Consider the following 22,628-nt stretch of genomic DNA (forward strand, 5'->3'; position numbering starts at 1 on the left):
GGTTTCTCACCAGGACATCTTGATTTCTTGCGACTTTTCATTTATATTAGGATGTATCTCGATGATGTGGAGGGGTTGTATGTTTACCGACACGGTTCGCAAGCTTGTCTTACGCGTTTGGCGGGTCTTTCTGATGAAGATGACATGATACTATTCATAGATTGAAGCCATTGAGCCTGAAACAAATCTGGTCAACCCAATAGATATTTGCAGATGTGTTATTTGGTTCAGAAGCCAGAGAAAAGAATCGGTGCTCCCAGTGGAGATCCGGATGACAGCCGGCCCGCGGGTCCTTGGCTGAGTCATCAAGGCTTGGCATTTCAATCCCATTCCAGATGAAATTAATTTCGTGTTCTTTTCAAGCAACACATTATTAAAAAGTGACCCACGGTAGGTACAAATGTGAATGCATGTCTACGGTTGTGCGTCAAACACACAACTATCGATACGACTATGATGTGGTTTCAAAACGCAGTCTTCGAAAAGCCTTCCATCGAGCATCGTTCGATCTTAGAAACTTTCTCCCTGATATCATGACTGACGTCCAGCTATTTACGGATGTTAGAAGTTTCTTCATCTCAGCGTTCTCCAAACCTCGAAATGCGGATCAATCAAAAGCTACTTGGAAGTAAAGGAACATATTGCGGTTTTCGAAAAAGATTCAAGCTCATATCACACATAGTTTGAAAATTGTTCAGAAATAATAGTATTTCGATAAAGACAGTTCATAATTTCGTGTTCGTATAGTAATTCCAATCTTACCCCTTACGTTAATCGAGATATACTCACATTTTCCTAGCCTCGCTTACTTAGGTGTCAAACATAGTATTGATCCTCCACCACAAGTTCCACGACTTCCAATCCTCTTCAACAAATGCAGTCTACACTATCACACTCAAGTCTCAATCAGCCTCTCCTCCTCCGACACTCTCTCACTACTCCCCTCACCGGCTCTAACAATCTTCAGCGAAAAGCTAATTTCAAACCCCTTCCCTGGAAGTCCCCAGCCCTTAAAGCTGCCCATCCTTCCCACCCAAAATTTCGTCTTCACAAGCGCCCATGCCCTCAATATCACCAGTCCCACGCTCAACAACCCAACCGCAATACCCATAATACCGGCCACGCCCATCATCACGCATATGCGATCCCTTGCCGCCACACACTCGGGCTTTTCTGGCAGCGGATCCCGGTGATATGGGTTACTCGGGTCATATGGGCGGTACCTAGAGCATGAGGAATAGCTTGGGTAGCCCTGCGATAGCAGCTCGGCTGTGAATACGAAGATGACGATAGTCATGACGAGGTCGGTGATGAGGGGGATGATGGCGGGGAGCGTCAGGAAGAGGTGTGGAGTGAGGAGGAAGGTGGTAGTGAAGAGCTAGGGGATAAGTTAATAGTCTGTTTTAGGAAGTGAAGAATAGTACGTACGACGATGGCGAGGTCGCGGACCGTGTCAGCAGAGGAGGTGTCATAGCGGCTGTTTTCGAAAGGGGCGATAGAGATGAGGATGTAGATTGCGATGAGCAGGGCGAATGTGAGGACGGATGTGAGTGCTGTGAGACCACCCAGAATCTTGAGGGGACGCTTGAAATAGGTCGAAGCGGCGGGGCTTTTGGGACTGTTGGACTGGCGTTCGTAGTCATCGTCGTGCTCGTTATCGCTCAGAAACGGGGCGCTTTCAGATGCCATTTTGGTTAAGCGAGGGAATGTAAAACAAATGGATGGTAAAATGATGAATCACTGTAGAAGTAGACTCCAGATTTTGATATACAGACTAGAATTATTTCCGAATGAAAAGGCTGTTTATATCTTACACCAACTACCTCGACGCCGCATCAGCCCCAGATCACGTGCAAGGCTTCGCCCACTCGTACTTGCAGATCTTTGCATAAAACAAACCGACTAGGACTGACTTCCTGAACGTAAGGCTGATTTCACCCGCATGCCCGCTACGAGTGGATGGAGTCTCGTATTCCATGCTCCATCCCTCAGTTCTCGCTTAGCTTGCCCAGTCAACGTGCTACAAGCTCATGGCCTTCGGCAGGTATAAGTGTAGGATTTTGAGGGTCTGAGATCGCGGTTAACGTAAATTGCTCCATATTTTGTTAGAGCGTGAGGCTTAGGTGTTTTTTGTTCAAGTTTTGTGAAAAGAAATCTGAATAGGCGGATGAACTACTGTTGCTTTGCGATGTGTCATTGTGTGAAAGGACGATGAAAACTATTAGAATAGCTGAACATGAGTTTTTGTCAAGGGTTGAAAAGCGTTTTAGAATTAGAACTACTAGTTGCTAATTTCCGTTTAAAGAAACGGGGAGATAGTCTTCAATATACATATATGGTATGTAACTTAACAGTGTCTTTGGAGAGAAGTCTACAATAATTGAAGAAAGATTTCACTTTCTATTCTCTACACTTTTTCACAGTAAAATATTTTCAATAAAATAATTTCTATTGTTGAAGGGTGATTCTTACTATGTTTAATTATCTGCAGCTTTCCACTGTTGAGAGTTAAAGACAAAGTTATGATATAAATTCTACTGTAGTAAACTTTTCAAAGCATCATTTTTAATCAACCTTACAAAACCCTTCCCTAACCTCACGACCAATACCCATCCCCTTACGAACGTCTGCAGTATATATTATCTTAGAGCTCTCCAGATCTCGAGATACATGACCCAAAGTGTCAAGCTTCCAATCCAAACTATCAAGATGACCTCCTCTCGTTGCCGCCACAAGAGTAGAGAACTTGTTGTCTTTAAATTTACCTGCATTACTTCTTTGGGCTCTGATTCCCAGAAAGACAGCAAGACCAGTTGTAATGACAAAGAACCCATAGGAAAGTATGAGTTGTACTTTATGGTATTTGAAGACATTTCGGAGTCTGGTTTTAGTGCAGTTGTACCCAATTCCCTCGTCATCTGAGTTGACAAAGTTGGTTGCGTCTGTAACGACAATGAATTCAGGTTTGGAAAGTAGAGATAGTAAGATGTCTTCGTAGAGAGATTGGATCCTGTCCTTAAGATCTGGATACGGAAGATATGGATTAAAACTAATAAGTTTGGTGTTTATTGCTTCAGTCGCCACAATTGGTACACTGTCTTCGTTCAACGTAATATTACCGTCTATGGTTTCTCGAAACTTGACTCCTAGCGAACGGTAGGCTGCTAGCAGTCTGTATTTCGAAACATCCTTTGGAAAAACGAAATTCTCGCTTGGCGACGCTGTCTCGGAGCCGTCCTCGCGAAATCCTAGGGTGGTGTTTTGTATTTGTTCGATGATTTTTTTGCCGGGAAGAACTGTCGTGTTCTGGGTTCCCGAAGAGAAGTTGAACAGCACAGAATATTGGAACAGCTGATAGTCGCATCTGAAGACCTTTCGGGCGAAACTAGTGCTCCAAGTTGGATCTGTTTTGGCTGGAACCTTTCCATTATTCGCTTCGTTGAGCATAGAATGGCCAGCCCATATGACAGTCTCATGTTGGAAAACACCCAAAGTTTGGGAAATGGAGGTTTGGTGGTTGGAATACCTTGCGGACCAGCATCAATTTGCGATTTCGCGTAATCCCCGAGTGTAGCTTTAGCGACATATATCGTGCTTCCAATGGGTACTAAGACATCTGGGTCGAATGGAACTTCTAAAATTAGTCAGAATTGATTTTGATGAGCTAATAAAACAAGATCTTATGGCAGAGAACGAGTGACTACCATTGGCTCGCATTGATTCTGGTTTCTGTTCGGTGGAACCATGAGCTGAATAATTGGCGTTCAGGAACATGCAAAGAGACCTGAATTGTAAAGCAGTAGCCATGATTGTATAAGAACTCTCCACGTACCTGATATTTCTACAACATCAGAGCATTGATAACCTGGCGCCGTAAAGTCTATAACGAAACTACAATTCCATCCCAGTCCACAAATTTCTGAAGTGGCTTGTGACCGAGGAATTGGCTTTTGCGCGTAACTTGCATGTTGTGAAATCATATTCAGCACAGAGTTCGGGGTTGTATAGTAGTCAAAACAGTCCGGATCAGTGTCTATAAAATCAGCGCAGGTAGTGTTCCACCAAGATAACGGCAACTTGATATCTCCATCTATTTTTGAAGTTTTTCTCCAGTCATTGTGCTCCTCGGCAGAAAAATTAAGCGTCTTGATTGAGGGGCACTGGGTGTCGATCTTCAATAGGGATTGCTCCACGGTGAGTGTCGCTGGTGGAACAACACTCATGATAGGTGCTATCCTGTAATCAAAGCTGTCAGCTCTGCACCCAACCGCCTTGACAGTCTAATGCATGAAAGAACCCAATCATACCAGACGATCGCAGCTACCAGTAGTGCAATACTTGCTCTTGACCATAACTTCATATCCAAAAAGGCCGTTGTCTCGCTGGTTGCAGCAAAGAACCTATCAATCGAGCCAATTGAAAAGGGTTCTTTCCTGACAGAAAGCCACATTTGCTGTTGGAATGAAACAATTATGGATCCGACAAAAGCGACTTTTGCCAGGTAGGCAATTGCTGATCCTCGATATTGAACTGTCAACTGACGATCCGCCTCTTTCCCGTGTAGGGATGCATAATAGGCGTAATGGGCTACGGCGGCAAGACATCCGATCCCAAACAGCACTAGCATGATCCACCGCGACTTGAATGCTCTCCAGTGTTCTGTGACAACATACAAAGGAGGGCGAATTGGACGGGCGGTCGGCGTTTGCGAGAGCTGGGCAGTAGCATCAAGCAGCCCAGCGTCAGACCCGTAAGATATATAATTATTCCCTGCATCGAAGGATTTCCTGGGGGTATGAGAATATGGTGAGGCATTTGATGATGCAAATGACCTTCCGAACGTAGGCGTTGCAACGAATGCAGGGGATGTCATTTCGAAGCAAGGACTCTGTGAAGACATGAAGTTCAAAGCGGCTATTACAAGCAGGTAACTGGTGTCAATCAGCCAGAAGTATGGTTCGGGAGAATGATAACAGATACTCGTATTGTTCTTCCTAAAGTTTCTTCAGCTTTCCAAAATTCTCGTTATTTGTCATGCGGTCAGAGACCGAAAAGAGTCTTTCAAAAGCCCAAAATTATTCAAGGATCCCAGAAGAAAACGGCTTCTACCGGCCAGAAAATTGGACTACCGAAATGAATCCCCGTCTCATCGCTAGACAAAGTTTAGAGAGCTTTTGTAAAATGAAATGATTGCTGGTCTGTTGCGTGTTCGGAGACCTACAGTGTCGAATACGCACATTGCCGTAGAAATCAAGTAACACACCAACTTAAGACTAGCCACGATAAGGCACACAGAATACTGTAAAGAGTAGAAACTGCCGTGAGCGGAACATGGACGCGTGTCAACACCCCAATCAGTGTTAAGTAGCAAACAGCTGAAACACGTGCTTGGGATGTGATTTGCCAGTGCCGCGTGCAGACATGCGAATTCCCATGCTGATGTAGCACACAGAAGGAAAGACACATCAAGAGGGGCAGAATGGTGCTCGAGGCAGCCTCTCGCTAACAAAGCCTATAGAACATGAAAAAGCTTCAAATGCCAAATTTCACCTAAAAATCGAGAGTACACTATAGACCAAAATACAGGTCTAATTATGGAAGTTGTATCATGTGTAGCTGGAAGTCCTATGGATTCTCTAATGCTATTCTCATAGATCATGCTAGCAATATGTATATCTCAGTAGGTTTCCATCTTGTGCGGCTTGACTTTCCTCATCTCTTAAACATTGATATTACTCCTACAACCGAACAAATAGTTCTCAACTTTTATCAACTCTTATCAGGAGCTGATGCTTGCATCGTCCGATCCAGCCACACATATGTATGTCTATTCTCTCCCACATAGTGAGTTTTTCCATCATCCAATAAGACAGCCTCGTTCCAATCAACATAATTCCCGTCATCTAGTGTGCCGCGCTCCCGAGGCGGTGGAAAAGCATCTGAAGGAGGAGGTGAACGATGAAGCGGTAGTTTGAGGAGAGGTTTTGGGCGTTCTTCAATATACTCTCCTGGCATTGCGGTCAAATCGAACTCGAACTGGGTTTCAATCGAACGGTTACGTCTACGAACTCTTCGCAAAATTGTGTCTCTGTCTACGTGAGCTTGAACGCTACGTGGGCGCGGATCCTCATCTTCAGGCTCTGCTTCTTTGTTTTCAGTCTCCATGCCCATCATTTCATAAAATTCCTCGACGTATGGATTTTCTCCTGGGAATTCAGTATCTGGAACTGTCATTTTGTTAGAAACTATGTCCCTTGCTGTGACAGTGACGTACAGTAATACTTCCACATCTGCAATTCGGCGCGGTATATGTTGAATTCTACAGTCTGCCCAGGCATATCTTTTCGTGTATCTTCGAGGCAGGATATGATCTTCTTGTCAATATTGTATCGTGTAAGACTTCGGTCTGGAAGGTGTGGACATCCATCACGGAAAATCTTGTTCCACAAAGTAAAGAAAATGTTTTCTGAATATGATCCTGGCGGTCTAGCGTATCTGAGCATGAAACGCTCTTCGTCATCATTTCCTATCGTGTTTCGTAAATATTTCGCTGTGTTATCACGGGTGGTCAAATCGTAGTATATCGCGATGTGTGGGTTTATTCCGTGAAAGCCAGGAGTTCTCGCCCCACCTGTTAATCATGATAAGTGTCAAGAACAACTGGACCCGGAGAGAACGACTCACAAAGGATCACATACAGTTCCCTTTCGGTTCGAAACATCAACCATCCCCTTGACTCGAACCCCTGAGCCCTGCTCACAACATCTCGAAATACTCTCCGATACAGGCTTCGAAACTCCTTGGAGTCAAGACCAAGCTCCAATGCTTTGCTCTTCAACGGTCGTGTCATGTTAGAATATGCGCTTGGAAGCTCTGATAATTTAATCTGATTTAAAGTCTGTGGCGCAATGTAACTTGTCAGCATCAAATCCTCAGTATTGGCACAGAAGTAGTATTACTTGTGAATCAAACATCAAGCTGTCTGGTAGTTTGGGGGTGTGCACCATGTGTCCGAAGTCTTCTGGTACGGGTCTGGGTAGATTCCATGGTTGGCCCTCCACTAAACGCGTATTAGCACGTAACTAAAAGTAATGCAGCACAACTAGAACATACAATACCAATCCCATAACAGTGAGTCAGCTATACATATATGAATGTCAACTTGATACTCCATGTCCTCAGAAGGAATCTCGCCCGTCTCTAAATCAGGCATGCATAGCTTCCGTTACAGGTCCCGCCGGGAGACGAAAGCTGAACGATCTGATTTCGGACCTCTTTCTTTTTGAACTAGCTCCCAGATGTATTTCTCACAGCTTTCGTAGGGCATAGCTACGGTTTGGAGAGACAACGACGTAGTTGTGCTTGTAGGGAGAAATTTGCGACGTTGTTGTTGACGTGATGTAGAAGTAAACACTCACCTTTGAGAAAAAGTGCGAGAATTGTGGCATCACTAGCCGAGAAACACCACCTGTGCAAGTGGAACAACACCAGACAGCAGCTACAACACAAATGCAGATTTGTGGTCAATCCTGAGCTTTTGACACACTTCACATTTACCTTTGAACATATTTCTGGCAAGATACCAATCCCAAGGTTAACGAATCTGGAATAGCATGCTTCACCTTTGCAGTGTCGCTCAGAACCCCAGAGGATAATGCAAACACTGCAGGTATCTCTGTATTGATGCGTGCAGGTAGATTCCTAATATCTTTCAAACGACAGAAAGTGAGAGTGAACTGGGGCGGCCAAGTATTAGCCATCACCACGCCTGGTTTATCATTATAACACTTTGGGTACTTGTTCGTGGCAGTGAGCTTGAGGAAGCACCTCGGACCCTAGATTGGCGCTGAGAAGTATACAAAGAGTTGGGCGAAGAAAGCGACGCCATTCTGTGTTGAGAGGTGTGTTAGGACCCACCCATGAAGATAGCGGTACTGCTTCCATAAATCAATTAGCTTTTAACACGAAATGATTATCAAGATATTTGCTGGATGTATCTGTACGGAGTCGAGCACCTCGATGTACAAGTTCGTCTTCGAGCGAAAGTCATTATTTATTATCTTAAATTACAATTTACTCGCACCTCTTCAACGCCTCATTAAAAATCTGCACAAACTCCCACACCTCCTCGTAAGTATTATACATCGGCACCGGCGCTACACGAATGACATCGGGTTTTCTCTTATCAGCAATAATACCGGCTTCTTCCAACATATTCGACAAAGTCTCTAGACGGCCTGGTTTCAGCAAGACGCTGAGTTGTGTTCCGCGGGCTGATGGGTCTGAGGGTGTGATGATCTTGAATGCGCGCTCGCCTTCTGTGGACGTAGAGAGGAGGAGATGTTCGAGGTATGCAGTGATGCTTAATGCCTTTTTGCGAACGTCGGCCATGGACGACTGGTTGAATACGGAGAGAGATGCGCAGAACGATGTGAGATCCACGACCGAGGGGTTGGAGACTTGGTACCCACTGGCCCCCGGACTAGGTCTGAAGTTGTTGTCCATATTGAATCTTCCGACCTGGTCTCCTCCATACCAACCTGAAAGTCTGGGTCTGAAGACAGCGCTGCCATTTTCTGGATATTCAACCTTTCCATGTCGTTCGTGCACGAACAATCCGGCGATGCCTCCAGGTCCGGAGTTCATGTACTTGTATGTACACCAAGCTGCAAAATCGACATTCCAGTCGTGAAGTTGAAGTGGCACGTTTCCAGCTGCGTGGGCGCAGTCCCAACCTATCAGAAGACCTTTCGATTGTGCGTGTACGGTGATTTTTTGAATGTCGAAATACTGGCCGGTATAGTATTGGATTCCTGGAAGCATTACCAATGCAGTGGTTGAAGCGTGTTCATCGATAAGTGTTAGAATGCTTTCCGTGGAAACCTCGTATTCTCCCTCTTTTGGACCGATCATCACCATACACTCTTTAGGATCATATCCCCACATCCGTATCTGCGACTCGATGGCGTAATGATCACTTGGAAACGCTTTCCAGTCCAGAATGACTTTATTTTTCGTCGCGGTTGGCTTGTAGAAACTTCCCATTAGGAGATGTAAGTTTCCGGTCAGCGTTCCCATCGTGGCGACTTCTGAAGGAGAAGCTCCCACGAGAGGAGCTTGTTGTTTTGATGCATGTTCGGCGAGAAGTTGCCATTGTGTAAGCGGTGAGTCTTCTAGATCTCTGAAATGACCATTGACAGCGATTGATGCCCAGGTGTTGAGATGGATATCCAGAAATTCCCGTGTTGCTTTTGGCTGCAAACCGAGAGAATTTCCGCAAAAGTAAATCACTGGGTCATCCGTTGTTTGTTCTGAAGGAAGAGGTTGTTAGGATCACGTGGTGACGCGGGGATAAAGTGGGTCTTACCTGGCCTGACCACTTTCTTCGATTTTGTGTTTGCTTTCGAGGGGATAATGAACTTTTCACGAAATGATCGCATATGGCATTTGGCATCGAGAGAGCGCGCATATTCTCGTGAGTTTGCATCTTTGCCAAAGGTTGGCTTTGTCTCTTTTGGGGCTTCTATCGCAATGGAACCCATGATGAGCGATATGGGATAAGGAATCGGTTGGTGGCGAGCTGAGGTGGCTGTCTATGTTTTCACAACAACGATGGAAGGGATAAGTGAGTTGAGGCGGTGGCAGAATGAAAAGATAAATACTGATGGAGCTCCAGATCTTATGTGAATGCGAGAATAATGAATAAAGAACAAAACATTCTAACGGATTCTCTCCCACTTTGTACTTCCCTCTCTCTTGGACTACATACTACGACCGCGCGAATCCGCTCTGGGAAGCTCATGACGGCTGCCAATACATGTTCGATTCAGAGCTAGCGGATCGTAAGGTTAAGCCGTTAGTGCGCACCAGGCGTTTTCCGCTCTTCCGCCTCTCTTCCGCTTCCGTGTCTCCACGTGTATCTTGTTCCGGTCCAGATTCCGGCCTCATCCGGCGGGCATGAATCGCCTAATTCGTGTGATACTGGCGCTCGTGATGAATTTGTTTGTCAACAAGCCAACTTCCAAGGTTTAATCGAGAAAAACGGTGGAAGAACAGTGGGTTTTCTTTAGTAAGATTTCTTTTGAGTTTTCTCCGTTGTTTATCCTCATCTTTTGGCGTTGTCCTACAAAAGCGTCATATCTATGTTCACCTCAATCAATACACACGCATTTCTCCTCTCACTTGTTGATTCACATCTTCTCAGCATCAGCGATTACTTTAGTCAGTCTTCACCTTTGGAAAATACTCTAATCTTAATTCTGGCACTCTTGTCAAATTTTGCGATATATAAATCTTCATTTACGAGTCGAGGACTTGAGGAGCTGCTCCGGGTCATCTTTTCATTTCAACGGCAGAGGACGACTTTTCAATATGCTCAGTCCACCTAGCACTAACTTGGCGGCATATGCGGTCTCAATCACAAATGGCTTTCTTCCAGACGAGCACCCACTCCTACAACTCACCGACGACTATTACCTTCCATGGGAGTCGGTAATAGGTCAACTTCCGCAACTCCTGGATTCCAACACACTAAGAACGACAGTCGATAAACTTCCAGTGCTCTCTACATCACATCTCCAGACTGAACCAGAATGGCGGCGAGCCTACCTCATCCTCTCCTTTTTCACTCACGCATATATCTGGGAAGCTGGTGGACCATCAGATGTAAGCAGTCGGCTCATGAACCATCGGAATATCTGCTTACAAGTCTCAGCATCTGCCACCATGTATATCTATCCCTATGCTCAAAGTAGCCGCCCACCTAGCTCTCCCCCCAACAGCGACCTACGCAGCACTCAACCTCTGGAACTTCGCTCCCCTCGATCACAATGTCTCCCTTTCCAACATTGACAACTTACGCACACTTAATACATTCACTGGTACTGCTGACGAAAGCTGGTTCTACCTCGTCTCCGTCGCCATAGAATCCCACGGTGCTTCATTAATTTCAACAATGCTACGAGCAATCGAAGCGTGTTCTACTTCCAATACCTCTTTGGTACTCTCTTCTCTGACTTCATTCACCTGCACAGTGCGTGAGCTCGGTGTTATCCTGAAGCGCATGAATGAAGGTTGTGATCCTCTGGTTTTCTACAACAAAATCCGTCCTTTCCTAGCAGGAAGCAAGAACATGGCTGTCGCTGGCTTGCCAAACGGAGTCTTCTACGACGAAGGCGATGGAAAAGGCGAATGGAGAATGTTCAGCGGCGGCAGTAACGCTCAAAGCTCTCTCATCCAATTCTTCGACGTGGTATTAGGCGTCGAACACGCTTCCAAACCTGGTACTACCTCAAAGAGCGGCTTTCTCAAGGTAACATCCCCTCTCTCCTCTTTCCCTTTATAATTTAACACCCTACCAGGAAATGCGCGCCTATATGCCCGGCCCCCACGCCACCTTCCTCAACTCCCTCCCCACACCCTCACCCATCCGCGAATTCTGCAACGCCTCACCAATCGCCGAACTCGTCGAAGCATACAACCTCGCAGTCAAAGAACTTGCTGCATTTAGAGACATCCATATCCAAATCGTGACACGATATATCATCCGTCCGGCGCGCATGCAGCAGGGTGAACGGGGAGGCAAGGGATTGAATTTGGCAGTTGCGAGTAATGGGTTGGAGAAGGGGCTGTGTGGGACAGGTGGTACAGAGCTACTCCCATTCTTGAAGGGAAGTCGGGATGAAACTAAGGACGCTGCGTTAGGTTAATTCCGACGAAGGGGTGATGCAGTATTGGCTTTGGCATTTGGATGGAGTTCTGGGAGCGTTGGATCTTGATAGCATTTTAGAGCTTGACTACATTTATGGGGTTGATATTTGGATAGATCTTTTCGTGAATTTGGCGTTGGATTTCCCGCCGCATCGTCGAGGAAGAAAGCGGGATGATCGATGATATTCATACTACTTCGTCTATTGAAACGTACAATCTTATGATATAGACTCATACAAAATCATGCGCTTTTCTGTTCAGTCGAAACGGCTAGAAAGAATTATGTTGTTGGAATCTAGATTAGTGTGCTAAACCCTCACAGTCTTACCTCGTTCACAATCCGTATCATTTGCATTCGCACCTAAGCAGTCTTTTCAAGTTCATATTGTCGTACAACTTCGTTTGTGTAATGACTATAGTAAATGAATTTTGTCATAGGTAATTGCTCGTATAATTGAAATGTATTGAATAGGTTACGGTTTAATAACTTGAATACGACTAGAGAAGAAGATCCCGAAGCAAAAAACCGGGGATCAAAAACCAAAAACCAAAAGCCAAGGACCACGTGTTTCTTCCTTTCGATGACTTGCTTAGTAAAGCTCAGTGTCGACCCATTTCGCGCCACAACTCGTTCCTACCGCAGCGGAACGCCTAATACGAACTGCGGCCACACTCCGAACCACTCATGTTTTCATCTTTCAAGCATTTGCGAGACTTATGCCGACCGTAGCGAAATCACCCCCACCGTACTTTTCGAGGAATCCTTGGGTACCCTTGGCTTCCCCTTTGTCACCTGTGTATGATACGTTGGGTTAGAAAAAGAAGTGGATATTGAGTAAGGTTTGTTGGATGTGGTTCACTTACCACTGATCTGGGCACTGCATGCGTTCGAGATGCCGTAGTTCATGGCGTTGTTGCAGTAAATCGCACCGGCAAAGGCTGAGAGCTTCCAGATAAACTTGGCTGAAACGATAATCGCGTTGCCGTACCGATTATCAATGTGAGGGCCGTCGGGACGAATCTTGGTTCGCTTGACTATTTGTACCTTGCCAGCATAGGATACGCCCCAATGAAACCCACCACAGATTGAGCCAACTACTACTCCAAGAGTTGAGGTATAGGTCTATGAATTCCACACTATCAGTTGGAATTTCCCGTGGTGTTGTACTCAACTCGTTGCTGAATGGGACAAGACTTACCCAAGGATCGCCTTTAAATCCTTCGCAATAGAATGCAACTCGCGCGTCCAGCCCTGTGCCAGTATAGCCAGCTGCCTGCCACAATTTGTCGTGCATAGCATTCCACTCGTCTTCGTCAAAGACATAGTGAGACTGATATGTGGTACCATTGTTGTCATCCCAGGTTCGAAGCGGGCGGTGACCAGCTCCTTCGAAAGCTTCAAGAATTTGATGATCCGTTATCCGTGATGAAGCGACGAACTCAACATTCTGATCAGCGGCTATTGCTGTATCGTCTCGTGGATATACAACCGCTGAGGCGTTACAAAAGGTAGCAAGCACGGCTACAAGGACAACCACCAGGAAAGTGGATTTATTGGTCATACTGATGAAGTGATGGTTGTTAAGATCGTGGAATGAATGTAGCAATAGAGATAAAGGCCTTGTTGTAGATAAAAAGATTTGTGCACGAAATGTCTCTATATATATATACATGTTTTCGGAATAGTACTCCAAGGTAGGACACCATCCAGCACTCATTAAGCGAGGTTGAATTTCATCTAAGATGATGGCTCTTGTTCCCGCCACAACAGGACTCTCAATTTCAGTCCTGAATACTAAGGTTGGACGGCTCACAAACCATTAGCGTTGTAAGCCTTGCGCGACTCGACTAGTACTGTCAACATTTGCAGCTGAGCTTCGCCTCTCCCAAACATGATCGGGAATGTGCATGTGCTTCGGGATCGTCTTCACGCATTACTTGTTTTTGGCACATATTGCTTGTTTTGACGATCATAGCCTTACTGAAAACGCATGAAAGCCTTGCGATAGCTAAGTAATGCATTATCGGCTCGTATTACCCGTTTTGGCCTTACACCTGTTAGTCCTTGGTCTCGAATGCTTAATCTGCATTGTAGTTGCTGGCGCATATTATCTGTTGTCACGGATATATACCCTAGTTCACACCACTAAGTGCATCATCCCTACCTTGTTGTCCATCGGTGAATATCCGAATAATTGGGAGCCCTCTTTTTTAACTTTGATCTCAGTCATTATCACCCTCTTCTTCTACTATAGACATGTTTTAAAGCTATATCACCAACCTTCTCATCGATTCATACCTTACACTTTCATTCGATCCTCTTTAACCTGAGAGAAATCAGTTTCTCCCGAGAACTTAATCTAGGCATTTGCCTCTACCTCATCATCAACCTTTGTTTACCAACTCTATCAAAAACCACAGTCATCATGCAGATCAAGTTACTTGCAATTACCAGCCTCATCTCTCTGTTATCAACCACCGTCATTGCGAAATGCGTAGGCGGTAGCCATAGTGTAGATGGCGATTGCTCCGAGTTTGACTTGGACGACAAAGCGTGTGGTAAATGTGTTCTTGTAAGTTCTAAAGAAACACTTGCTCTGAGAGGTTTCATTTCACAAAGCTACAACTTCTACATCTAAGTTCATGAGCACCTACTGACCGATGTTATCAACCATAGTTGGTTTGCAGAGGGAAAAAGTGGCAGCAGATCAGGACTTGTCGTCCAAACCATTGCGCTTTTTGTCAGTGTTACTCTGGGGGTGGCCCCAACGGTTGTGATGATTGAGACTTCCGACAAACGACGGTGTGATTTTGCGAGCATATGGTTCCATGTCGAAATTCACACCTGCGCTGTTACCGCGTGCAAAGGCTCGTGCGCACGAATCATATGAAGGTCAGGAAGATGGTAGTTGTTGGGTTGTCATTAGCAAAAACAATTTTAGATCGATTCGCACGTTGATTTTGACCTGCTCGGTTACTCTTGATAAAATGATGGGCTACGTGAGATTTAGATACAGCACTGCCGGTAGCCATGCCAACTCGCAAGTAAGGTCTGCCTATGAATTTTCATTGTTTCTACACACTCTCCTCTTCAGCTCTCGACCCCAGGTTGGCCAAATATCCGTATTAAAATTAGCAGAAGATAGTGTGAATGAGCGAGGAAAAACACAACGGCCTTTCTCAAAGAGCTGGGCTGTGGAGGATCTTTAGGTGATTTCAGGTTTGTTCCTAACGAACTTTCTGAGACTTCAAGTGAGTGCATCGGTGCCAACTTGATTAAATGATTGAAAGTCTAGGAAGATTTGGTTAAAATCCAAACATGGTCAAGGGTTTTGTAGAAGAATTCATGGCTATGGGAGAGGAGACGTCAAAATAAGAAGATGACCTCAAAGAAAAAAGAATTCTCATAACCTGAGAAATTGGCAATCTATGACTGTGACTTGCGTTTACATAAGGCATAGGCTTGCAACACTTCGCTGAAGTCTTCCATCCGCGGATTCCCATCATTGCCAGGCATATGGTTGAATCGCTCTTCTCGTTTCCATCACCTTATCACCGCAGACAAAGAATCGACATTGCTTCTCTGAGAGGATCGCTAAGATATCTCAGGCCAAAGCAAATTCCTCAATTCCCCACACATTTACACTTCTTGCAATGCCCACCTGGTCGGCAGGAGCTAGTCTCTACCCAGTGCAAATTGTTATTGCATTCCAACTAGACGAAATGCTCAGTCAGTAAGTTTTGCATTGCTAATTAGGCCACGAAGGTCTTGCTATGATTTGTATAGTTAATGAAAACGTGAAGATTAGTTGGCTTACCACGACGTGATCTCCACACGCAAGGTCTTTATACCTGTCGCAAGATTGATCGTGTGCTCTGCCACCTCCAACACAGTTGGCAACCGAATCGCCTTTCGTAAAATGTAAAAGCGAAAGGAAGAGCACGATCGCTGGTGCCTTGATTTGCATCGTGGTAGAATTGCGATGGTTCGCTGCGAAAAGTGGGAGTTGGAGTACTTTGATGCTGCAATTTGAAGTGAAAGCTACAAGAGCTGATTGTAGTGGTATCGAGGTATAATTTGGGTCAACGAATTTACTTGAACTTTTGGGTGGTGAGTGTAACGGAGAGGAAGAGACTTGTTCAAGTTGCAGTAATCTCTACAGGCTCTGATAGATGAAAGACCCTGATCTGATTTGCACAATATTGATTCTTTCACCTCCTATCGATGTTTCAAACTGCATTAGGCGTGCGATCACCGTTCAAATCACTTGTCTAGAACAAGCGAGGCGGAATGAGAATCAAGGCCTTCCACGATTATTTGCCGTTTCTGTGCACGATTTCTTTTTCTTCGGAGACGAAAATTAAGACTTACTTGTCAAAGCTTGCTTTAAGGCGTCCTGTACGTACAAATACTCGTAGGATTCAGCCGGTAAGAATTTAGACGCCCGAGCAAAAGAAGGAATTATGATCTACCTGTCGATCCCGCTCGAAAGCGGGATATTTAGTTTGCCCTACGCAGGCTCGAAGGATTCTTTGTGAGATGGACAATCATCCAAAAAGCCTTGCAACGTGTATATGTAGATCGATAATGAGTCACGGTTATGCACCTTAGCCCGGCGTGCATAAGGCTGAAGACGCAGGACTTCAACACAACCTTGACTGAAACTCTTCAACCACTCGCATCCCCATTGAAATCGGGCACAACCTCGAGACCGGTTCCCCAGTATCAATTTCCGAAATCAAGAATTTTCCAGGATCAAGTTTTCTCTATTCTGGTCACTGTTGTGGCGACTTTATTGAGTAACGAGACACAGCTACTCCTTTTCATATTATGAATCTGAATCTCGACTTCCAGGTTTTGTAACCCATTGGTATCAAACGGAGAAAAGACTCAAACTGTCAAACTGTAATACCACGTACTGATAATTGCTTAGCATAAGCAGATAAGCAGGTGTTTAGGTAAACAATTAGTAGCTTGAAGATAGTAGCGATCAGCAATAAGTGGACTGAGGATTTTATCCGTTTTATTATTGGCAAGTACTGGATAGACTCCTTTGACGAGAATCACCATCCAGGCAACCAACATCGTAGGATGACATGAGCTTCTTACTCGCTCCCTTTGAAAATTTCGGGCATGTCATTTCATTGATTATATTGGTAGTTCTTCGAGGATCTTTTGTATTCGAAATTCAACTACAAATATACTCCTAATAGATTTTTGTATAAACTCTTCATTGGGTAAACTGGGTTGATTGAACGAGTATAGTAAGAAATTCGAGAGGTTGGATCACTAGCAATCATTAATAAATGACGGTTGTACCGATGGTTTGTTCCACTTGACACTCAACGTGAGATAATTTGAGTGAGATCCTGGTCAAAAGGGAGATTGGTCAGCTTTGAGAAGTTAAATCAGATACAAGCTTTAGTTTAACCGAAAATAACGAAAACAATAAGAACACTCTTACGGTCAAATGTATTACAATTTCTACCTGTTAATAGACAAAGCTTCAAAACTTACTTGGTTAATGAAACACATCTAGCACGGAATTGCTTATGATACATGTTATAGTGCTTTTTCAATTCTGCCATCTCTCTTAACGTAGGTTTCTTGAATACAGAGTAGGTGCCAGTGAAGGGAAATTGTCGAAGAAAAGTTGAAAGAGAAAATGAAGCAGAAACGCGAGTAATAGTCTCAGAATAAAACATGTTAGTTAGAGCGTGACTCTAACAGCCCGGTGGCAACCCTTTCGATCTCTCCAAGATCCCAAATCTGCACGTGATGAGGGCCAAGGCCACTTTTACCTGAGTCTGTGTAGAGCATTCCATGTGCAGTACCAAATCCGGATAACAAGCGAAGTTCCGGGTCACCAAACTCAAAAAGCATATCTTTCTTATCCCAATCCCACACTTTTAATGTGCCATCTCTCGCTCCAGTAACTACGAACCTGCCAGCCATGGCCAATGCTCTTACTGGCGCTTCATGGGCGGCAAAGGTTTCTAGCAAATCGCCTTTCTGTGTCCAGGTTCTGATTTTTCCATCAAGTCCACATGTCACCAATTTGCCATCGATATCTCCGTACTGCGACGATACTAAGGCATCGGTCTGGCAGACAGCTACAAGTTCTCTGGTATTCGTTTTAGTTGCGACAATCATATACGACAGATGGGAGTGTGTATTTACCCAGTTCTCCAATCCCAAATACGAAGTTCTCTATTCCCACTGCCAACTCGTAGAAGGGAAAAGTCAGGACTGACAGTAATGGCGGAGATATAATCTGTATGTCCCTCCAGAACACGAACGCATTCTCCTGTCGCAATATTCCAAATCCTGACAGTCTTGTCGCGGGAACCAGAAAACAAGAACTGATCATGGCAAGCCAACTGATGAATTGTTTCGGTATGTCCGACCAGAACGTGAGTCGGTTGGTCTGCCGTGGAGCTCCAAATCATCAAAGCACCATCGCTGAATCCAGCTGCAAAGGTTATTTCGTCAAGAAACAAAACTGTCTTGATTTCGTCGTCTACATGCCTTAAGAACTCGCGAACATAAGTACTGATTCTGTTAGATGTTTACGTCGCGTCAGAACCAGATTTAATTGAGGCTGCTCACCCTGTCTCAACATCCCAGAGGCAAAGTTTCCGGTCGTGGTTAGCAGTCAGCATCAATTTGGACGAAGGATTGAAGTCTGCATTCCACAAGCCCCCTATCTCGAATTCTCGCAAGTGCTGCGTGCATACTTCATTATCTTGACAATGTTGGCATTGGAGGTTATGCGCAATAGCAGTTTGGGCTGCCACGATAATCTTCTCCTGGGTTAAGCGAAACCGTTGTATCGAGGTTTCGTGGTGAACTTGGAAATTAATCAAAGGTTTCATGATAAAGGATTGCCGTAACTGTATGAAACATGAATAAAGGTACAGGCAGAAAGCAAGAGGAACATAAGCCATCAAATTAAGGTGCATAAGCGTTTAAATATGTAGGGTAGTATCGTCGGCCGACCATGTGTGACGGTGGCACTGCACTGCCGTTGTGCGGCTCATGCACAGCTCATTGGTTCGCGTCGAGAGATCAATTAAAACAGGCAGATTTGGAAAAGACAAATTGATTGTGCATGTTGAGATGCTGCCTAATAGACTAAAATCAAAAGCTCCCCAAGTGTTACAAAATAATCAACGATCTATACCCATGGAAACACAAGCCAAATGCAAACACAACGCCTCTCACAGCAACAAGATCAGACCAAAACAAAACGCCATCACACCCTTGCTTCATGCATATGCTCAATCTCAACAGCTGTGACATCGAACAATCAGTCGCGGCACCAGCCCATTTGGCAAGTGCATCCAAGTCCCTGATCGCAATCACCATCGTTGTTGCAAGAATCAGCGCTGCAGTTCTCGTTGGAGTGATTCTTCAAGTTCTTTAGAGAAGTTAGCACGATGAGTTTCTAGCAGCTGTGCCGCGACATGAGACTTACATCTTCATCGGCGCTGCAGCTCCCGGCGGATTTTCCGTGCTTCTTCTTGTTCTTCTTGTCGCTGCCGCTGCTGCCGCTTCCTCGCTTCTCGTGGCTGACGGAATCATGGATTGCTGCTTCTCGCTGGCCTCCGTGACCGGGGTGGGCGGCCGCTGTGGCTCCCAAGACAGCGATAGTGATGAAAAGGAGGTTGGTGAACTGCATGTTGAAGAAGGCGAGTGAAAGACTGTTGTGTGTTGGTTTTGGTTGAAGTGAAATTTGAGAGTAAGTTGGAAAGTTGTGTGTGTGGTGTGTGTTTGATAGTGTTGATAGTGTTGATAGTGTTGGTAGTGTTGATGCTGATAGTGAAGCTGATGATGTTTATTGCAAAGAAAATGTCTCGACCTTATATACTACCTCGATCATCATACTACTGACTGTTTTTACATACTCTACGGGCTTGAGTATCCTTCGTTGCAATCCTAATGCCAGAAGTTCGACTTTCTCAACGTACTCTTGATGAAATTTACATACTCAATCCAAGGGTTTGAATGGCCTTCGCTGGGATTCTACTCTCAGAAGTCACAATATGACAAGAAAAGTCTCAATTTAGAGCATCATGAGCCTCTTTTGCAATGTCATTGAGGCTTTGTTGGTTTCCTCACGATCCTCTGTCGGTCGACTAGTCTTGCACGAGGTGATCTTCTGCTCCACGCAGCAAGCTGCAACGATTCCTGGTCCCCGTTGATGTTAATTAAAGAACTGAACATGCGTATTATACGTAGTAAGAAGGATTACTGAATTGAAAGGAAGGCAAATGGTATCAATGCAGGCATCTCAGCGGAATTTTGAAGTCCATTCGACGAAGTATGTCCGGGCATAGGTAGGGGTAGCGAGGGAATGAGAGGCGTTGGGCTGGCGAAGCCAAACAGCGTAGTATCAACTGGCCTGTGCCTCTTGAGTCTATTTGGATGTTCATTATTTAAGTTTGGGATTATCTAACTCGCGGTTTTGGTGGACCCTAGTGTGTACGTTCGGGCTTGTTTGGAATTCACATAGATTCTTGGATAGAGAGGAAGTGCGAGACACTGTTCACAAACAAGTACTCATTATCTCTTTGCCAGGTGGACTTTTGTTTCCTGGGACCTGGGCAGTCATATTACATCTTGGGGTTCTCTTGAATCGATAAATCACTCTTAAGCAAATTATGGTCAACATGCAGTCCAAAAGTTCCTTCAGCCAGTCAACCAGCCACACATCCGCCTGCTTCCTCCATTCATATGTTTTGTCTTCTTTGACGATCATAAACTAATCTGTGCCCTGCATGAATGTCGGTTCAAGTTTGGTAACCCGCCATGTCCAGTTCGACACATTGAGGGCGTGATCCTTTAAGCGAGGCTGGTGAAGAACAAGCAGTCACTTAGCGAGAGGTCACCGAAGGCCAATCTTCGATATTTCAAATTAAGTTTAATAAAACATTTGTCATAATAAAACCAGAGTGAAAGAGCTTGGATGTTAAAATCTTCTCTTTTCATTACTATAAGTGTCATTCCAAATAGTTTATACATGTAGAAATAACCTTCTGACTTTTGTGGAAGGTGCACGGACTCTCACCCATCTCTTCCTCCACGAGTGAGGGTTACATTGAACCTCTTCCCTTCATTTGGCGAAGTTTCGACCAATGAAAATAAGCTCATTTTGAAGTGGCGTGCCTCGTAAAACGGTCTTTTTCCACTTGCACCTTGTCATGATAAAATATCCTAAATTGGCCCTTGACGAAGGGGCCGGCCATTCGGTGGACAAAAAAGTCCGGATTGTACAAACTGACTACAATTGAGATAACTCAACAACGGTAGCACCTACAGCATCTAGATTAATTCTTAGAATATCAGAGTACTTCACCATTGTTCTGGTACTTTTTTGCGATTTTTCCGATTTTTTGTAGTTGAGTTAGACTATAATTTGCGAATTTACAAAATCCGGACTTTTCTGTCCACCGTGCCGGCCCGGCTGATCGATAGCACGCTCCTTGTAATAAATCCCCGAGATTCGCACATTGCGGAGGTAAGAACCAGACCGGATGTCCCGGATCTCAGCCGTTGTCGATCCTTATTTTCAGAACGTGAATTCCTGGGGTCTCTCAAAACGTGACGTCTCGTTGGTTGAAGCGAGGTATTCAGCCCCGGGATTATGAACATAAACTTTGGGTTAAACAATGTTTTCTAATCTATTTGACAATCCGGTCTCTTTACTATCAGCTCCTAGCATTCGTTGATTCTGCTGAGTCCTTAATTCAAGACTGCTAGCCGAATTTGCAGAATAACTCTATGGAGTATATATACCTTGTCCGTGCTTGAATTGAGCAAAATAGAGCAGATCTCCAGAAAATGTACTTGCTGGATGAGACTTTTCAGGCAGTGTTTTAGTTTTAGATTCTCTGTTACAGGTGCTTTACGCAGCGCCTTTTCAAAAAATCGTCAACAAGGGGGGAAAAGGCGATTCTCGCTTAATAAGGAGGTAGCTAATCCACACACTTTCACCTACACCTTTCCCAATAACGCGTTATAAGATGCCACATTGTTATGTTCTTGCGCCATGAGAGTGCAATCGAGTGCATATTTTGCGTAAGAATGGATTCGGTGGACTTCGCCACGCTCCTTTTGAGTTCATTGGCAACTTTGAAGGGATCGTACCCCTACGGGTCAGCGTAACATTGAAAGGCGACAGTCTGTGGGCTTAGTAAGATTGGAAAATGGCTTTTCTTACGGGCGTTTTAACGAATGCTTTGTATTTGCTAGCCGCTCCAATGTTGTGTTTTTCAAATGGTTGAGTAATCGTGCTCACATTGTGTCCTTGCGGCCTCGAAAGGTGTATTCAACAACTTCTTCGGATGTATTCAAGACAGTTAACTCATGAGGTTAAACCTTTACAGAATCAGGTGGCCCTTGTTACAGGGGATACAGGACTTGATGTGTATCCTGATTCGACTCGTTGAAACACGTTATAGGAAGTATGCAATCTCCGGTTCAAATCTGCCTTTGCAACATATGGGCTATGATAACAGTTTGTGAAGACGAACTTAAAGAACTTGCAGCACACACTCGATGTTTACCTGCTTCTGACAGTGGCTGCCGGTATAAAATGTATCGCGCAGGTACCATCCGCTTCCTTGTCGGGTTGGAATGCTTGAGGTTATGCCTGATCATTCCAGTTTCTGTCCCAGTTGTTGTTAAGTTGGGGGTCTTCGTGTGACTGCTGGGGATTTCGACTTATTTGGTCTACCACGATGCAATGTAAAGATTAATTATACGCCTTCGAAAAGTCCTGGGTATAAGATTGATACGTTTATTTTAGATGGAAAGCTGGGGTGTTGAGGTTGATCATATCTTCTATGGATTTGAATTGCTAAAAAAGCGGTATTGTTGATGTCGACCAGGGTCACGCAACAAAAGCTGCGATTAT

At 44.7% G+C, this 22,628-nt stretch overlaps 8 protein-coding genes across 8 annotated transcripts; 1 reads left to right on the plus strand and 7 right to left on the minus strand.

Moving 5' to 3' along the window:
* Positions 1-895: 895 nt before the first annotated feature.
* On the minus strand, positions 896-1,689 carry GLAREA_11407 (uncharacterized protein; the record flags this gene model as incomplete). Its single annotated transcript, XM_008089550.1, has 2 exons — positions 896-1,378; positions 1,429-1,689. The coding sequence occupies 2 exons, from the start codon at positions 1,687-1,689 to the stop codon at positions 896-898; spliced, it is 744 nt and encodes a 247-aa protein (XP_008087741.1).
* An 876-nt stretch (positions 1,690-2,565) lies between these two features.
* On the minus strand, positions 2,566-4,873 carry GLAREA_11408 (uncharacterized protein; the record flags this gene model as incomplete). The annotated part of the gene is made up of 5 exons (XM_008089551.1): positions 2,566-3,434; positions 3,527-3,631; positions 3,705-3,749; positions 3,833-4,236; positions 4,308-4,873. The coding sequence occupies 5 exons, from the start codon at positions 4,871-4,873 to the stop codon at positions 2,566-2,568; spliced, it is 1,989 nt and encodes a 662-aa protein (XP_008087742.1).
* Positions 4,874-5,769: 896 nt separating this feature from the next.
* On the minus strand, positions 5,770-7,213 carry GLAREA_11409 (uncharacterized protein; the record flags this gene model as incomplete). Its single annotated transcript, XM_008089552.1, has 5 exons — positions 5,770-6,227; positions 6,275-6,631; positions 6,685-6,898; positions 6,960-7,060; positions 7,114-7,213. The coding sequence occupies 5 exons, from the start codon at positions 7,211-7,213 to the stop codon at positions 5,770-5,772; spliced, it is 1,230 nt and encodes a 409-aa protein (XP_008087743.1).
* Positions 7,214-8,073: 860 nt separating this feature from the next.
* On the minus strand, positions 8,074-9,542 carry GLAREA_11410 (PLP-dependent transferase; the record flags this gene model as incomplete). Its single annotated transcript, XM_008089553.1, has 2 exons — positions 8,074-9,311; positions 9,368-9,542. 2 exons carry the CDS (start codon positions 9,540-9,542, stop codon positions 8,074-8,076), a joined length of 1,413 nt encoding a protein of 470 aa, XP_008087744.1.
* Positions 9,543-10,371: 829 nt separating this feature from the next.
* GLAREA_11411 (Indolic compounds 2,3-dioxygenase-like protein) lies at positions 10,372-11,708 on the plus strand (the record flags this gene model as incomplete). The annotated part of the gene is made up of 3 exons (XM_008089554.1): positions 10,372-10,665; positions 10,715-11,311; positions 11,361-11,708. 3 exons carry the CDS (start codon positions 10,372-10,374, stop codon positions 11,706-11,708), a joined length of 1,239 nt encoding a protein of 412 aa, XP_008087745.1.
* Positions 11,709-12,407: 699 nt separating this feature from the next.
* On the minus strand, positions 12,408-13,271 carry GLAREA_11412 (uncharacterized protein; the record flags this gene model as incomplete). Its single annotated transcript, XM_008089555.1, has 3 exons — positions 12,408-12,502; positions 12,574-12,832; positions 12,909-13,271. The coding sequence occupies 3 exons, from the start codon at positions 13,269-13,271 to the stop codon at positions 12,408-12,410; spliced, it is 717 nt and encodes a 238-aa protein (XP_008087746.1).
* Positions 13,272-17,416: 4,145 nt separating this feature from the next.
* On the minus strand, positions 17,417-18,585 carry GLAREA_11413 (WD40 repeat-like protein; the record flags this gene model as incomplete). The annotated part of the gene is made up of 3 exons (XM_008089556.1): positions 17,417-17,834; positions 17,891-18,262; positions 18,320-18,585. 3 exons carry the CDS (start codon positions 18,583-18,585, stop codon positions 17,417-17,419), a joined length of 1,056 nt encoding a protein of 351 aa, XP_008087747.1.
* Positions 18,586-19,019: 434 nt separating this feature from the next.
* Positions 19,020-19,391, minus strand: GLAREA_11414 (uncharacterized protein; the record flags this gene model as incomplete). The annotated part of the gene is made up of 2 exons (XM_008089557.1): positions 19,020-19,130; positions 19,188-19,391. 2 exons carry the CDS (start codon positions 19,389-19,391, stop codon positions 19,020-19,022), a joined length of 315 nt encoding a protein of 104 aa, XP_008087748.1.
* Between the last annotated feature and the right edge of the window lie 3,237 nt (positions 19,392-22,628).

Source organism: Glarea lozoyensis, assembly GCF_000409485.1.
Source record: "Glarea lozoyensis ATCC 20868 chromosome Unknown GLAREA8, whole genome shotgun sequence".
NCBI classification, from domain to species: Eukaryota; Fungi; Ascomycota; class Leotiomycetes; order Helotiales; family Helotiaceae; genus Glarea; species Glarea lozoyensis.